General features: G+C 54.5%; 1 protein-coding gene across 1 annotated transcript in view; it reads right to left on the bottom strand.

Moving 5' to 3' along the window:
* Window positions 1-2988: 2988 nt before the first annotated feature.
* Window positions 2989-18012, bottom strand: part of RPH3AL (rabphilin 3A like (without C2 domains)) — a 112401-nt gene continuing 97377 nt past the window's right edge. The window contains 3 exon segments of the mRNA XM_068531816.1: window positions 2989-3027; window positions 3029-3138; window positions 4602-4715. Coding sequence (XP_068387917.1) covers window positions 2989-3027; window positions 3029-3138; window positions 4602-4715 — 263 coding nt within the window.

Here is an 18012-nt window from a genome sequence, read left to right as displayed (position 1 = left end):
TAATCTTTATTGTTTTTATTCTGAAGCATAACTTGTCACAGGGAAACAGTGTTTTTATTACTTTTTTTTTTTTAACTGTCTGCCAGCGACAAGGGCAAAAGAGCTAATGGTGGGGGCCTGAGAGCCTGGAGAAGAAGGCCCTTCGAGGACCAGGCACGGGGTGGTCAGGAAGGAGGGTGTGGACGCCATACACACAGAAACACACATTCTCTCTCTTCCAGGAAAGGTTTTCCAGAAGCATCTGCCCACACTTTGAATTAGGTGTTTTTCTGCCAAACTGAGCCTACTGAAGAGGAGTGAATTAATGGCTTAGGGAGCTTCCCGCCCAGCAGGGGGCTCAGCTGAAGGCGGCTTGCTCTTCAGTGAGTGAATTCACAGCGTTCACCAGAACCCTTTCCAGCTCCACCAGCCCTCGGGGAGGCCAAGGAGGGCTTCCAAGAAACCTAACAGAGAGCCAGGTTCAAGAGCAGCTCCTGGGCCAGGAGGGAGGAGGCTGCATCCACGCTCAGAGCCGCAGGGGAAGGGGAAGGATGGCTGGATCTCTCATCCCACCTGCTCTGGGCTCCTCTCCGGGGGCCACGCTCAGGTGTGAAGGGTCACGCTCAGGCTTTGATTTCTTTTTCCGTGAATACAAATATGGAGAAAGCCCTGCCTGGCACCCTCTGGAATTGCAGTGCAGAGGGGAAGCCCCAGAAGGTGGGTCTGAAGGCCTTTCCAGTCCAACTAAGACGAGAGCAAACTTAAAATGAACATAGGGGTAGACTGGGGGTGGGGCTGGGGGCAATAAATAAAGGTCACGGCTGAGGGGAGTGACTGGGGTGGTGGTGGAGAGGGGGGCTCCCAGGAGAGAAGGGGTGCAGAAAGGCACTGGGTGGGGGGAAGCAGACTCAGCCCCGCAAACACTGGTTTGTTGAGTCAGAGGTCACGTCCGACAGGGCTGGCGGTGGAGGGCCCGGGGATTGGTCAGGAAGGAGCCGGCTAGGGTCTGGCTCCAGCTCTTGCTCTCTCTCTCAAGCTCTTCCACCGGAAAGCCTGCCCCATGCACCAAGCACGCCTCTGCTCAGGGCAGGCAGAGGGGACCGTCGGAGCCCACGTCAGCAGCAGGGGCTCGCCCAGGTGTGCCTTTTACCTTTGGGGGAGAGAAAAAAAGGCCACTATAGGGGGAGCAGAGGCAGAGTCCCACCCCAGTGACAGTGTGAACTTTGGGAATGAAATGCAGGGAAGGCTGACTCCTTGCTGGAGCGGCCCGCACCTGAAGCAGCTGCCCCATCTGAAACTAAGCAGGGGGCTGCCCGGGAGGGCCGGCGGCTGAGGGCTGGGCAGGGGGCGCCTGCATGCTGGGCCCAGCCCTGCTCCGCTGTGCTGTGTCATTGCAGGCAAGTCGCCCAGTCCCCGTGCTTCAGTGTGGCCATTGATACCTGGGCTAGTCAACACAGGTGATCTCGGGAGGCCAGCAGGAGCAAATGGACGTGGGAACATACAACCTTCGTCTAGGCCAGTCCTGTCCAAGTAACAGCTTAAGCCCTGGAACCCTGTCTATGTGCTGGGCCACACAGCCTGCCCCATGATTACTGGACATTTCCTGAAGACCCACTCAGGTAGGTACCCCACATGGACCCTGGATCTTACCCTCCCTGCAACCTGCAAGGGACACAATGTGGTCCCCATTTCAGTGATAATGGAACTGGGCACTGAGAGATCAAATATTAGGTTGAATCTTATGGATTGGCCAATATTTAACTGTTTTTGATCTACAAAAATGCAATTTCATGTGGTTCGACCTGATGGTTTGCCCAAGTTCCCATGGGTATGGGTGGCAGGGCTGGGACTGGAGCTTGGGCCTGCTTGATTCCAAACTGCCCTCTCTGGGGGATTGCAGGAGGCGAGGGTAGGGGGGAGAGGGTGCACGCCCACGGCGCCTCCCTCCCTGAGACCTGCGCACCCAGTGTCACAGTCTGTCTCTGTCCCTCGTGACCATCAAGAGGGGAAATGAGGGAGGAGGAGGGAGGGGAAGGGAAAGGGGAGGGGAGGAGCGCTCCCACAGGGTTTCCTGTGGGTACTCCCCACCCCAGCAGGCCTGCAGCCGTCCCCGTGCGCGGCAGGGGCACCAGATGCTGCGCTGACCCGCACAGTGTGCACCGTGGATCCTCTGGTTGTAGATGCACTAAGTCCAGCTGGGGCTTCTTTCTGGAAGGAGGCTAGGCGCCGATCGTGCACCTGCACAATTTTCTCCCGCTTGAGTGTGAGGACTCCCCTGCCCCCCAAGTGCATGGTGACCTCAGGTTGGCCGAGGCAGGTGGGAGCTTAGACTCTTGCCCTCGGCTTCCACACTGGAAGCCCATATCTTCCATATGGGGATAATGAGCCTCCTGTCTATTTGGCCAAGAGAACGAAAGTTGACCTTGGAAGTGCAAGGGCAGACCGGCCTCCATGCCGTCAGCTCTAGGGGTCCTGAATCCTCCCTCTTAGGATTTGGGCCTGCCCTGGCCTGGGCTCTGTTTTGGGTGAGTTGATTGGCCTTCCTCAGCTATGCGGTAGGTTTCTGGAGGTCAGGGACTGTCCCCCACCGCACCCGGCCCAGGCTGGGCACGCACTGCCTGGCGAATAGCAGCTGCTCTGAAAACGGAGTTACTGTGACTGTTAGGCAGGAAGGGAAATGCTCTGAAAGATTATACATTTCATAAAGCAGAGGATGGAAACAGCCAGCCATTGTTACAGTTACTGAGAACGGATAGGGACGGTCACCACTGTTCTTCTGGGTCCCTCTCTCTGTTCATTGTGGGCATGGATGGGTCTGGCTTGCCTCTGTTCGACTGGCACCTGGCACAGGGCTCGTAAATGCAGAGAACTGAAAACACCCCCTAGCACTCTCCAGCGCAGAGAACTGAAAACACCCCCTAGCACTCTCCAGCGCAGAGAACTGAAAACACCCCCTGGGTGGGGGCAGATAGAGAGGAAGTGGGTAGGTTGGAAGGAGGAGCTTGGTACTCACTGTGGCCTTTTGGGTCCGGCCAGGGTGGGGCACCCCACTGCGGGTCCGCAGAGCCGGTCCGGTCTCGATGGCCAGGCTGCTCTGGCTCCCTGAGAGGTGGCTGGGTGGGCGGGGAGGCCCCATCTTTGATGACTCCACGCTGCCACCTGCAAGAGACCACATGAATGGTTCAGGGCGGGGTCCTTTGGGCCTTGAACTGAGACAGGGACCATCTCAGCCTGACAAGGAGCTGATCTAAAGTCTCCTCATTTGGAATTGTGACCTGTATCTATGGGACCATCTGCCAGAGCCCCTTCCCCTGGGAACCGCCACCCCCTCTTCCCCATCCACATGGCTGCCATGTTCTAGTGGGACCCCACCCTCTGGCCACTGCCAACTGGCCCACAACCTACAAAGGCAGTCGAATGGGCCCTCAGGTCATCTCACTAAGGAACAAGTAGTTACCCACATGAAAACTGGCAGTGAGGTCGAGTCTGTCCTGCCCTCGGAGAAGGAGGGTGTCGTGGGGAAGCGTGTAAATTTCTGTTAACCCAACAAGAGGGACCTTCACTGCTGCCTCTGCAAACTAGAGAATCCTCACTCGGACACGGTTGTTAGCCCCTGCCCGGCCCAGAGAGCAGACGTGGGGCCTGCAGACTGCACTCCTTCTTTCCATCTCCTGACCCGCTTGGTCGCAGCTGAGAGCCCGTGTGAAGAGAGGGGACAAGAGCTGCGGTAGTGGGAGGTGAGGAGCGTAAAACCTGCCCTAGCAACCAAGGCTGGCAGGTAAGTGTCCTCCACACTTTTCTAAGAGAGAATCTGCAGCTTGAAGGGGCCTAAGAGACCGTCTAGTCCGGGGACAGTTTTCACCTCAGGCATCATCCCCGCCTACTGATACTGATCCCTGGGAAAACTGCATGGAGGAGGCTTCCGAAGCCATGTCAGGCTCTGGGAGAGAGTACCATGATCAACTAGTAATGTCTGCCATGGGCACAGGAGTGCCAGGCATTGGCATCTCTGACCTAGTCCAGACTGCCACCCCCGGCAGGAATTCCTTCCATATCAGTTCTGGCAGAAGATCACCCAGCCTTCCACTTCCCATTTCCTTCCAGTTTGAGGCAGTTATTGAAAAGCTTTCTTCTTAGGTATTAAATTCAGCCTGAAATGTCATGCAAGTATCCTAGTTCTAACCTTTGGAGGAACTCTGAATGAAGCTGGTCCTTTTCCTGGGAAGGTCCTTCCTGTGTCTAAAGGAAAGCAATGGAAAATGTGCCCCCAGGCCTTCTCTGCATATATACCTGAGCCTCCCTTCCATATGTTTTTTTTTTTGGCTGCTCTACACAGCTTGTGGGATCAGTTCCCTGACCAGGGATTGAACCCGGGCCATGGCAGTGAAAGCCCGAATCCTAACCATAGGCCGGCCGGGAACTCCCCTTTCCATCTGTTCTTGAGTGGTGCCAACACTTTAGCTCCTAGCCCTCCCAGCTGAAGGCCCATTTTGCCTCCCGGATCTAGAACAACTCCACAGACCCACCCACTGGGGAGCCACTAGGGAGCGGTAGCCTGAAGAAGCAGCAAAACCACTGCCCTGGGGGCTTGGGGAACAAACAGTGCAGCTTCCCACACTTACCCGATTCCCCCCAGGGTTTGTCGCCTTTCCGGTCCCTGACCCCAGTGGGTGGCAGTCTGTCCTCCAGGCTGGAGGAGCTGAGATCTGAGTCGCTGTCACTGTCGCTGGAAACCACTGGAAAAGAGACACCAGCACAGGAGGTCACCCCCACTGGCCACCACCGGCAGGCGTGTCAGACAGAGGGGACCGGGGCAGGCCTCTTCCTTCCAGGACAAAGTAGCATAGGACCTCCGCCGGCCCTGGTGTTCGGGGCATGGGGACAGTGGTCCGGGGATAGGGATGGCAGGGTACTCCTTTCTGTCAGTCAAAGAGGTGAGCCCCGGTGCGAGGAGGCTGGGACTCGGGGGGACGGTGCCCAGTATGACCAGCACCGGCAGGGAGGGCTCAGTCCTCAGGCAGCCCTCTCCACCCATCACCCCCTCCCTGTGGCTGAATCAGAAGCCTCTTGCTGGCAGGAGCTGATTACCCGCTTTGGTGCAGGTCCAACTGCACCTGGCAGCGTTTAAAGGTGCCCGGCCATGCTCTGCAGGAATAATTCCAGTCCTCGCTGACCCTGATGGAGGGCTCCAGGCCCCTGACATACACTAACTCAAGGAAGCTTCAGAACAACCCTGCAAGATAGGAAATAGCATTGTCCCCATTTCACAGGCAAGGAAACCGAGGCCCTTGCCCACAGTGGGATTCTTACTCTGGCGGGCTGGCTCCACAGCCTGTGTTTGTAACCACTCTGATTCCACCAGAAGAACTGAACTGGGAGCCAGCAGGCCTGGGCTCTCATCCCAGCTCATCCAGCAACTCCCAGTGGGGTCTTGTGAATGCAGAAGGAGCAAGGCTGGTGGGGCTGGAACCCCAGGAGAGGGAAGGGGAGGGGGAGCTCCCACAGCTGTGGCGGAAACCCTCTTTTCTGGACTAAATGCAACCATATTTGGCTGGTTAATCAACAGTGGGAGTCATAATACAGGATCTATTCACACATTAAACACTTTTAATTTTAAGCATAGAAATGTACATTCATTCGCCAATCTTTTGATGGAGGGCTTGGGTGCTTCTTTGAGATCGACCCACATGGTCTTTCGTGTTTAAACTGCATCCATATTGCATTGTGATTCTCAGGTTCAGTTTCTTTAAATTGGAGCAGATCTTGAAGACATGGGCAAGCAAGAATCCTCTGTTTTTCCATTTCTTTCTCTCTCTTTTTTTTTTTTTTTTTTACAGTTGTGCTGCCTACACCTAATTCAATAGCTTTTTTAAGCAAGTCACTTCTACCAAGTCTTTCCAAAGTCTTGGTTTTAATGAAACGACTCTGTGTCTTTTCTGACTTATTTCATCAATTTATATAACATTTAATTAAATGATGTAATTATAATAGCAAGTATAACCACACAGAAAGGTTTGGGATCACAGGTAACCAGCTCGCATAGGTGACTAACTCAGCGGGTGGGGTAAGAGTCAGTGTGTCTTCCCCAGGAATGCAATATGCTGGTTACGGAGGGAGTTGAGTGCTTTCTGCCAGGCACTGTGCTAGGCACCTGGGAAGCATTATCTTACTTGATCTGTAGAACAAACCTGAGCCATAGGGACATGTTTGGTGGGAGATGATACTGGAAACAAAATCAATCTATATCAAGGGCGGCTAATAGGTTTCATCTGATGCTCGAGGCCCCTCTGGAGCAGCGTGCAGAGGAGAATCCTGAAATTGCATTAAGGCCCAGCAGGGAGAGAGTCTGGTCAGTTAGGGAAGCCCACAGTGGTTACAGGAAGGGAAATGGCAGGACCTATGCCATGTAGCTTCCACCTGGATCTAGAGCCTTCTGGAAAGTCTTCATGCCTTCAGCCTGTGTCACCTTTCAGCTAAGGAAGTCACAAGTCATAGAACCAAGCAACCAGAGGGGCTGGAGCTGGCTGACCACTTCAGCCTAAGAGATCCTTGACCCTGTGCTTCCACAGCAGGGCAGCCATGCTTCGAAAGCTTTAATGACTAATTGGTTCTTCTCCCTCCCTCATTCCCACATCTTGCCAGTTTCACCTAAGCGGTTCTTCAATCAGTGGCCTCCTCACCCTGGTCGCTGCCCTTGCTTCACTCAAGGCCTCATCGTCTCCAGCCTGGATTGCTGTGACACCTCCCAGCTGGGCCCCATCCACAGGCACCTCCTTCTGCACAGGCTCCGCTAACACACAGGTCCCGGCTCACCCTTCTTTACAGGCTCCCCGGGACCTACAGGATCAAGCCTGAACTCCTGCGCTCCACTACTTCTTCAGCATCATCCCGCACAACTGGCTCTCCTATCTGGGGCTCCTCTGGCCCCACGCGGCCTGGAGCTCCTGCCAAACTGCCGGTCAGCACCTCCCGCAGGGACTGGCTTCCCTCTACCCAGAATGCCCTGCCCACCCCTCTTCTTCTGGCTTAGTTCGTGTACCACCTCCTCCAGGAAGCCTTCCCTATGGCTCCCACCTGTCTGGTTGAACGCCTTGTGTGTTCTGCTGCACCTGCAGCAACTACTTCCCGCTTTAAGTGTTCTGTGTGTGTTTCCCCCAGCAGACCGAGAGGCTCCTGGAGGGCAGGGGCCAAATTGCACCACAATTAAGGCCGGCGTGCTTCTCCTGCAGAGCCTGATCCGTGGGGGTGGGACGAGAACGATGTTAACAGGATTGTTTCCAGCTTTGCCTTCCTCTGTCTGCTCAAGGATTTTGCCTCTTCTGCTGTTTCTTTCCCTTCTTGCCCTCAAGGAAGAGTTCTGCTTTGGATTTCTGGGCTTTTGTGATGTAGAATCAAAAAGAGATGGGGACGGGAGGGGTTGTGGTCCACACGCCCCCTTTACAATATTTGAGAAACGCAAGTAAAGGCCTGACTTATTTTGCAATTGCTTTTCAGGTCCCAGACTGGGTTTCTTTGATTATGAATCCACCGAGACCCGATTTTATGGGCATCAGTTTTATAAGCATTTACGTATTTTTGGCTCATTCACTGACTGACTAAATGCCAACTCTGTGGGTCCCCAGACAAAGGGAGTGGGAGGTGGCAGGAGGTAGCAAGCAGCTCCCCACGTCTGCCTTGGGGCAGATGCAAAGGAACTGGGGAGGATTCTGCCCCCTCCCGCAGCAGGAGGAGGGGTGTCCAGCAGCCTGTTAAGCAGTGGGAAATCCCTGAGGGGAACACGGTTACTATTCTCCGCATTGGTTTCCCCGTCTCTTTGGCAGAGATGCTTACGGGTAATTTATTCCTTTTTCCTGACTTGGAATGTTCCGTCTCCCCCATGTTTGATATGCAGGACCTTCAAAATTCTGGGGCAGGGTGGAGAATATGAGGCTGAGGCAGTTGGGGGGGTAGGGGACATGACATGGGGCTCCATGGTATGGAAATAATGCCTGGATTCTTTGGTGCTAATGAGCAGACGCCACAGGGCACAACATACCAAGAGCTTGAAAGGAGGCGATGGGAAAGGACATCCCAGGACTCGGGTTATGGTGGCCCCTCATTCACCTCATTTCTTCGCTCTGCTCCCTGTTCTGTCATCTGTGGTACATGGTCACAGTGCTGAGCTAAGAGTGGGCTTAAGCTGCAAGAAGACTGCTATGCTATGTTGCAAGAGCATTTTTTGTTGGGAGGGGTATGTGTTGTCCAAGCACCAACCCTGGAGGTGGGGTTCGGGGGCCATATTGCCTAGTTCCCACTTGATGCCTATGCTGTGCAAGGTTTAGAAAAAATAAACCTCCCCAAGTGACAGTCAGTTGTCTTGTTTTTTGTCTCCTTTTATAGACAAGGGCCACAGCCATGGAAGTGGGGGAACAGCCCCAGATGACAAATGAGCTCACAAAGACATCACAGAGCAGAGAAGCAGCCAGCCAACGACTCATCCCTTTTGGATACGTCTCCCTCGGCTCAAGCATCCTTGCTCACTGTGTCTGCGATTTCAAGCAGGGGGCCAAGCCTCAGCTTAGAGGTCTCTGTGGTGCAGACTCAATCCCATTTCTAGTCCACTCTAATAAACCCCACTCGAAAGGAATAAACCCAAGGAAGTCGGCAGTGTCGACACCTGGCCTCGGCACTTATGTCAGTGGGAAAGAAACGCACCAAGGAGACACTGCAGAGAACATCCCTGGACACAGCCCAATGCAAACGCTGTTTATCCAAATACTCCTCCGGCAGCAAGGGAAGAACTTTTTCTTCTTTCTCCCCCTCCAAATGTTGCTGTAAAACCCGAACCTTGGCTAATTTGCCATTCGATTGCCGCTGCCACCTTTTTCTCTGCACAGCAGCTGCAATCGTAAATCTTCCAGGTCTATTAACAAAGCTTTTAGGCTGATAAATCTTTTGGTTCTTGTTCTTCCATCCTCAACAAAACACTCTGTGTGTCTGAAGGCTGATTTTTTTCCTCTAATTCCCCAAAGGCTGAGTCCAGGATGGCTCGGTCAGTAACGAGCGCTTGTATTCTGCCCACGCCTGATTTTCAGATTGGAAATGGGAAAACACTAGGGAGAAGACTGTCCCGATAGCTTCCCCAAGAAGGAGGTGTCACTAAATGGATTCACCCGGGCTCTGCCAGGAGGCAGGGAGGAGGGGGGCCTCCCCCTCTGCAGTGGCTTGAGCCCCCGGACCACTTGCTTGGGGACCTGGTGTCCCTGAGATTTTCCCATCATGCCGCAGCAGGGCTGCCCCACTCTGCCCAGCTCTCATCCTCAGAAGCGGACAGCCCCAGCACCAGCCATGCCTCCTTCTCTGGGGAGAGGCCAGCTTTTTTTTTTTTTCCCCCCCTGGCTCACTCTTAGATGGATTTGCAATTTGACTGTCACCATGGAAACTCAGAGTTTTGGTACATGAAGGTGGGGGGAAGTCTTCCCTTTTGGAAAGTCTTTCCTGACTGCCTCAGAGAACATGTGTGGCAGCTGCCGGCTTGTGGAGATACCTTGCCTGGGACGGTCCAGGGGACAGGCAGGATGCTGGCCACTTGACCTCACAGCACTGCACTGGGATTTGGGGGACCTGCTTCCTGCCTCTGCTCTGCCACCATCTCTCTTTGTGACCCTGGGGACACCTCTCAGGGCTTCATCACACACAAAAGGAGGCCAACCTAGACAGCCACTCCGGGTCTGAATCCTAGGATTTAACTTCGGGTCAGGTTTGTTCCATCAGTGGGGAGACCCCAGTGCCCCACTCTGGTTGAGAGGCGGGGAGATGTGACTTTTGGGCCACACAACATCTGCCTGCCTGGCACAAGGACAGCCAGCAGCCTGTAAGCTTGGGAGGCCCTTATAAGCATCTGCTGCTCTGCTTGGAGGCTCCCAAAGCCCCAAGAAATTACGGGAATTAGAGAGGAAGAGAGATATTTTCAGCAAACATTCTGCCAAAGGCAAAGCAGATGGTGGAAAATTTTGCATACTAAAAGCAAAAAAAAATTTTTTTTTAATGTAAAGGAAAGAGAAGGCCCTGGGGAATGCAGAGACGTCCCCAGTTAGCCTTACCCAGCCCTCCAGGCTGGCACGGCTGCAGAGAAGAGTCACAGAGCTGTCCCCAACAGGTGAGGGCTGCCCCACCTGGGAGTAGGGCCAGGCTTTCAGCCTGAAATCCCACCAAGATGCCTCCCAAGTCTGGGGCTCTGTTTGGTGGCAGCAGGAGCGAGGTGCGGGGGTGGTGAAGAGGCTCTGAGTCACACAGTGTCCTGGCTCTGCCACTTCCCAGCTGTGGGACTTTGGGTCGGTTTCTTCCCCTCTCTGTGCTCAGCAGGCCCACCTATGAAATGGGGCAATGATGGATCCTTTCCTGGGTTGTTGTGAGGATTAATAGAGATAACACAGGCAGTGTCTGGCACGTGGTAGGTGCTTGCTAAATGGGGGCTATTTTATTTGATGGGGGGGCATCCTGAACTCATGGCCCACACCATCTGGCACAGAGCTGGCCTCTGCACTCACCATGTTCGGTGCCCGGGCCAACTTCACAGGGGTGGACTCACCTTTTCCAGGGGAGCTTAGATTTCCAAGTTGTGTTTCATAAGACACTGGAGGCACTAGGTGCCTTCAGAGGCTGTTTGGAGGCCGAGCTGGGATTTGAACCCAGGCCTATCTATTGTTGGAATCTCCGCTCTTTCCTCCTCACCCAGGATGCAGGGCACCCCATGGGTCTGGCCTCACCCCAAGGGCTCTGGTCCCTTGCAGGCAGGTCAGTTCATCCTCTGTCTCCTCAACATGCCTTTTCCCGCCAGAGGCAGGGGCTGCAATGTGTGCGAGAAAAACGTCTAGTTCACTCCCAACATCTAGGGTTGAATTCTAGCTCTGCTTTGGACACTCCTGGGCAAATACCTTCATCTCCCTGAACCTCAATCTTCTCATCTGTAAAATGGAGACAATAACAACTACCGATAAAATAAGATCAAGAGATCAAGTAGGACAAAAAGCATTGCAAGTCTAAAAAGCCATACGAGCCTATACATATTTTTGAAAATTAGATTCCAATTCATCCTCCAGGAACCCATCCAAACCGTGCCTCTGTTGGAAAATTTCTCCAGCCCAAGGATGGAAGACAGGCCCTCCTTCACTCTCCCCACAACTGCTGGGGCAGCTCTTCTGGCCCCTCTCAGACAACCCGTCATTGCATTTCTTTTCCTACAAACACCTGCCTCGACTTCCCCAACTGTACCGGGAACCCCTTCAGGGCAGGGTCACGTCTTAATTGGCGTCTGGCTCCTTCCCTCAGCCCCCATCACTGGGCCTTGGGCCAAGCAGGCACTCAGCAAATACGTGTTGACTGCTTTCTGAAAGAGCCTCCCCAGGAGAGAACGCGGCACTGTGCAGAGACAGCAGGACTGATGGTGGTCAGCAAGGTGGTGGCGAGCCAGCTCGGGCTGGGCTCTCCACCAAGCAGGCGCCTCCTTGCAGCCTCTCCCAGAAGGACACTCAAGTGGGACGAGCGAGCCAGGCGATGGTGGCCTCAGCCTGAGCTAGGCACAGACTAATGGGGGGAGGGGCTGTAGGAGGCCGGTTGCCATGGACACGGGATGAGTGGGATCTGGGGAGAGGAATGCACTGTTCATGCAAAACCTTCTCTTCTTCCAAACCCCAGGCCCGAGGACAAGGACGGGCTCTTCCTTTGTTTTGGAAACTCCCTCCAGGGTCCCAGAGAGTCAGGGTCTGGACAATAAGAAATGTAGTCCCAAGGCCAGGGGGCCTGTCCTCATAGGGGTGGGCTGGGTGGAGCCAGAGAGGCTCAGAGCCCGCCCCCCTCCCTCCCTCCTGGACTCGGAGTCAGGAGATCCGGGTGACCCACCCTGTCCAGCGGCCTGATCACCCTGGGCCTCATTTCCTCACCTCTGAGGTGGGGATAGTCACAGGACCACCACAGAAGGAGGGGTGAAGGAGTGGGACCTGGGAGCTCTCCTTCCTTGGTTCCCCTTCCAGGCTGCCACCTGGGACCTCAGCAGGGACAGCACAGACCAGTCCAGGAATTGAGAGTTGGGGAGTGGAGGGTTTCCTGTGCTTGCTTATTCATTCGCCATTGATTTTAGTTAACTCCCTCCTTGGGGCTTGCAGACAGACAGGAGGCACCAGATAATGAAGATGAATCCTCAGATCAATAGCAATGGGGTAGCCAGCATTGAAATCCTGTGGCCCTGCCCTGGCTGGAGGAGCTCCAGGTAGAATGGGAGATGGACGGATGGAAGATAAGAACAGCTCCTTCCAGAGAGAACATGATACTCTGTAGGGGAAGCGGAGAGTGTTCAGGGAAAGAAGTCAGGAAGGACTTCCTGGAAGAGGTGGAATTTAAAGATGGGCATGATTTTGGCAGATAGAAATGCTGGGACTGGGGTGTGCCAGGCATCCCTGACAGAGAACAGGAAAGGCAAAGGCCAGGTGGTGGGCTTCTCCAGGGCCAGGATAGGCTCAAATGGAAGGCTCCAGACTCAGGCACCTAGGGGACGAGGGGCTGGTCTGGCTTGGATGTGCTCTGCACTATTTCTCTCTGGCAGGTTATTGCTTCTGATTTGTGGCAGAGATGAAGCAAAGTGGGCGCATACCTCCTGAGGGTTCCTTTGCTGGGATGCAAAACGCATCTTCATCCGCTCCATGACGTCAGTGCTCTCTCTCTGTCCTTCTTTAGGTCTCTGTGTGTCTCTGGGTCTTTGTCTTTGACTTCATCTCTTTGTGCCTCTCTTGTTGATGGTTTAAAAAAAAGCTCTCTCTCTGCCTTTGCTTCTCTTGTCTTTCTTTCCCTCCCTTGTGTGTCTTTGTGTCCCTGTGTGTTTTGAGTTTTCTTGGGTTTGTCTCTTGATCCTTATTTCTGTTTTGGTCGGTTTCTCTCACTCTCCAGTCTCTGCACATGTCTGTCCGTCTGTCTCTGGGTCTCCGTCTCTGTTTCTGTCTATCACGTCCCCTCAGAGTCTGGCCTCAGGGTGTATCCCTCAGGTTCCCTCACTGGGGCTGGAATCTCAGTCCCTGCTCAGGCCCATGGCATCTGATCTCAGAGCCTAGGTGGGGGGCTGGGCTGCCAGCTTTGCCCGGACTCCATGTGGACCCCAGGAGCCACTGAGGCAGCGGCGGCCCAGCCCCTCCTTCCTGTATGGAGATCACCGGACAGACAGCTTCTCCCAGCCTCTGCCGCCACTCCTGGACCAGCGAGCGGAAATCATCCTGGCCCCATCCGTGGGGCCGGCCTCCACCCCGTGATAGACAAGAGGCCCGGGGAGAGGACTGCTGAGCCGAGTGGAATCAGCACTATCTCCCAGGGCTTTCTTGGAGTCAGACAGGGCAGGCAGGCCCAGATTTATTCACTTCACCAGGTCCCCAAAGGCCGAGAAATCTAGAGTGGGCGGAATTAAGCTGTAGGTCCACACGGCGAGGCAGGTGAGCGGCTGGAGAGGGGTGTGCTCTATTGCACTTGGCCAGAGTTCTGCGGTCATCTGCTCAGCTGAAGCCGGGCTGCCTGGGGGTGGGGCCTGTTTCCCCAGTTCAGCTCAGATGGGGATTGCAGGGTTGGCGGGGGCAAGGAGTCCCAAGACCTCACCTTGCAGCTGAGGCTGTCATCGGGTTGGGACAAATTAGAAGCGATAGCCATGCCCCTGACCTCTGTGGTGTGGCTAATGAGGGCCTCCTGCTCTTGGAAAATCAACCCCCAGGCCAGCGAAGATGCCTAGGACAGGCAAGAGGGCTGCAGGGGGCAGGGGTGGGGCGCAGCAGTGGGGACAACGGTGGCTCCTGGAAGCTCAGGGCTTCTATTCTGGGGGTGGCCCCTCCATTCACACATGCCAGCATCGAGCTAGCGTTTGGCTTCACCAAGGGCTCCGAAGGTCAAGACAAATTAGTAACGCATGGGCTTCTCTTTCAAAACACAGCCACGCAAGACATGGCCAGGCCTCTGTTTCCCTGAGACTTGGGAAAAGGGCAAAGTTTCCCAAACACCATGGGGATTTCTCGTTCTGCCCACGCCGAGATTACAATGTAAATTATCTGCCTTAGTTTCCTCTTCTATAAAATGGGACGACAGTAGTACCCCCAGCACAGGTGTCAGGGGATTACACAAATGCACAGAGCCTGGCACGGGCTGCGGTCCACGGCGGCTGAAGCCTGAGACCTGCCTCTTTCACCTGCACAGACCAACAGGCAAGTGGCACCCAGGCCCTCAGCTGAGCCTGGAGGAACGGTGGCCGCACAGAAGACTGACTGTCGGTGTTTGCCCGAGCGGGGCTCACGGTGGGCTCGGGCAACTCAGCACCACCCACCCCCTCTCCTGCCCCCGGCGGGATGGATGGCGTCCCATCCCTAAACAGCTAGTGGGAGCCACAGACAGGACTGCCCAGCTAGGACGTGTTTTTGTTTATTTATTTTTTGGACCCAAACAGCCGACCTACACCGTGAAGACCGGGGTCAATGGCTTTCAGGGTGCCGGGCTGGGCACACAGCACCCTCCTCAGGTGGTTCAAAAGCAGCCGCTCGTCCCTCCTCTCTGAGCAGTCCTTTCTGGCTCACACCTGTCTGTGTGTATTTGGTGGTTTCTATTATATTTATACATTAAAAAAGCCCAGGTACTTCCAGCTGCCCAGGACTCTAGAACCCATGCAGGGTGTAAGACGAACTGAGACAGGGAAGGTGATAATGAAGCATTAGAGACAATCCTGGGGACAGGACCGTGAAAGGAAGATTCAGGAAGTTCATAAGCACTTAGTGACCGTCTTCCACAAACACAGGGCATGGGGTGGGGGGAGGGGGGATGGGATTCCACTGGCAGCACATACCCGGAGTGTGTGTGTGTGTGTGTGTGTGTGTGTGAGAGCACGTGTGTGTGTGTGTGCAAGCGCGTGTGCGTGTGTGTGCGTGTGTGTGTGTGAGAGAGAGACGGGGCCACTGCTGAAATGGGGCTGGTCTTTCCGGTAGACGCAGCCTCAATGTACAGTCTGGGAGCTGCTTTACCACCTGTCAGAAATTCCTCCATAAAGTCTCATCCCCTTGGATTTGGAACCGTGAGATATGAGAGCTGGAAGAGAACGGACTCTCTGTCCCAGTCGCCGTCATCCCCATCCTCCTCATGGGGAAACCAAGGCCCAGAGAGGAAGAAGGACTTTAAAAAACTAAAGTTTTCCTGCCCGGGGATCCCCTATTAAAACACAGGAGGGTCTGCAAGGCCTGACCCCTTAAGCCCTTATTGGCAAGGCCCTGGGGGCGACAGTGGTGGGTCACCTCCACAGAAGGCGCAGAACCACCGTGGGCAGGATTTGTGGGGTCAGGGTAGGAGGAAGGACCCCCAGATGTGCCATGGTCAGGCTCCTGCCTCCCACTGGTCAGGTGAAGGGTCAGTGAGTGAGGTGGGCTGGATGTGAGAAGCCTTCACTTCCACAGAGACGTGCGCCCACTGTTTTTGCAACAGGTGTCCCTGCTGGTCTAACTTCTATTCTCTCTCTTTCACTGGGATGTGGAAACAAGAACTATTTCACTTTCTCCTTAATAACCCAGCAAGGGTGATGATCAAAGAGCGTGAGAGACAATAGGGAGGGGTGGGGACTGCAGCAAACCAGAGACTGCAAGGCCTGGGTGAAGGGGGAAGCTGCCACTTAGCCTGTCCAATTTTTCCAGGGAGGGGCGGTATTGCCAGACCTTCTGATTTTCAAAAAAGAAGCCAGAACCCCATATTCTTTTTAATGAACATTCTCTACCTTTAAAAAAGTTGTCAATGAATTTAAAGCAGTGAGTCGGATCGAGTCACTGTTCCATCAGTTTGCGACCTATAACAATGGCAAATGTCCAACCCACCCAGGACAGATGGCATCCCACCTCCAAACGATGAAGCCCTCCTGCTCTACTCTGCCTCCTTCTCCAAGCCTTGGCCAGCCTGCCCCCACCCCCCGCCCATGCCTGCCCCCTACAACACACACTCCCAGCTGCTCTGAAGGCTGCAGGGAGTTCATGTACCACGTCCAGGCTGATGTGATAGAAACGGCAAGTCCTGAGTCTGCTGGGGAAACACTGGGGGTGAGTAGGGAGTGGGGGAGAGGGCGCCCCGAGGAGCTTCCAAAACGCTCATTTCTCAGGAATAGAGAGAGAAGGAAGGCGGCATAGCAACAACTGGCTGTGGGCAGTGAGCAATCCTGTCTGAAAATAAAACATTTTACAATCCACAACCGTGGCTCATTAAGAATGAATGGATCTACTGGTATAAATAGCATGCTGCGTTAAGAAGTCAGGAAACAGCATATGCGTTTGATGGAAAAACGGCTGCCGCGAAACTGCTTATTAGCTCAGTCGGCTGCAGCTCTGTGCTAACAAGACACAGGTCTCGGGTTCAAAGCCATGCGGCTTTCTCAATCTTGGGCCATAGACTGTGTCCTCATCCCCCCAGCCCTGGTCACAACATGGGGTCATAACTCTGGATACACAGTAACAAGCCCCACAGTAAGCTTCCCCCAGTTTCTGAGCCATAGTATATCCCTACTATAATATCCAGCCTCTGCTTGAATGCTCCCAGTGACAGGGAGCTCACTGCCCTGTAGGATACAAAACACCCAATTCTGTGATTCAATGGCTATTGAGCAAGAGATACAAATTTCTCCCTGCTCTGTCCCAGCTCTGCCTTTGGGGAAAGCAGCCTCAACTGGGCGTAACGGGCCACACCATCTATAATGTCTGACGGGTTACAGGCTTGATGCATAAAGGGCATCCTGAGCAGGAGGGAGTTGGGCCAATCACGTCCTCCCCAAGTGTGGACATGGGTCCTGAGAGTGGGGGCAGAGGCTGAGACTGAAGGGCATGCAGACTTGCAGCTGAGTACCAGCTGCTGGACGGGCAGCGGCTGGGGAATGGAGCTGATCCGAGAGTTCCCTGAGAAGCAGAAGAAGATGCTGCCATATCCCCCCATCCCCACAGGCCTCGAAAGCCTACCTCTCCATCCCTGCTTCTGGGAGAACTTCCTCAGCAGCCTGGCAACCAAAAACCCTTGAACCAAGTCCGAAAGGGGAAAGCCAGTGTGTGTGGCGATTTGGGCAATAGCTTTACTCTGAGCTACACTCAGAGGGGAGGAGAGTGGGCTGGGATTCAGGAGCCTGGATCCCAGGCCCTCTTAGCTGCAGCCTATGCGACCTTGGGCAGACATCCCCCTCCTCATCCATCACTTAGAGTCAATTTCACGTCCTTAGCTGCCCCATAGGCTGTTCTGAGCATCAGATGAGATAATGGCTGTGAGTCAAGGAGCGCTGGCTGAGGCCAATGCAGTACCAATGACTCGGCTTCTCCAGGGGGACAGGAGACGGCGGCGTCAGGGCGGGAAGGCTGGCTGAGGGGTCATTCAGGAAGGGCGGCCCCAGGAAAACATTTGCAGCTTAGCTGAGCCAGACCACTCAACCCAAACAACCCCGAAGCTTGCTTTCACTGGACTGCAAACAGAACCACAGTTCAGGATTTTAAAAAAATTTTTGTTTAAAACCTAGTGAACCAATAAAGTGGTAACAAAACTCTGATTTTTCTTAAAACTACCCAGCTGGAAAAAATCCAAAACCTCGAAGTACTTTTCCAGAACAGACCTTGAAGTGACCAGTGTGTCATTCTGTTCAGTTCCATCCAGGAAGCCTGTGCTCTGCTCAGGGGGATGACGGAGGGTGGGAGGAGGGAGGGTTCCTGCGGAGGGTCCTGGGGAGGGATTGCGCCCGGGGCCTCAGTGGGGAGGGGAAAGGGAATTTGCCTCGTGGCTACTGGGAGCTCAGAGCACCTGCCTGTGCTCAGCCGGGGGTTTTTGGGGTCTAGCGGGGCGGGCAGAATGGAAAGGCCTCCCCAGGCTGGCCAGGCCACAGGGCAGTGACGAAAGCTTTAGATGGCGATGGGCCTCCGGCCCCCACCCCCTGCCTGGCCCCAGGCTCCCTAAGAGAGGCGAATACAGCAAAGCCTCACAGATCCAGGAGTCGGTCTCCTAGGAACCTCGGCTCTCTGGCTCCCATCTGAG

This window comes from Eschrichtius robustus, chromosome 20 (assembly GCF_028021215.1).
Source record: "Eschrichtius robustus isolate mEscRob2 chromosome 20, mEscRob2.pri, whole genome shotgun sequence".
NCBI lineage: Eukaryota > Metazoa > Chordata > Mammalia > Artiodactyla > Eschrichtiidae > Eschrichtius > Eschrichtius robustus.
The sequence above is the reverse complement of the archived record's forward strand: the minus strand, read 5'-3'. Positions and strand labels throughout refer to the sequence as shown.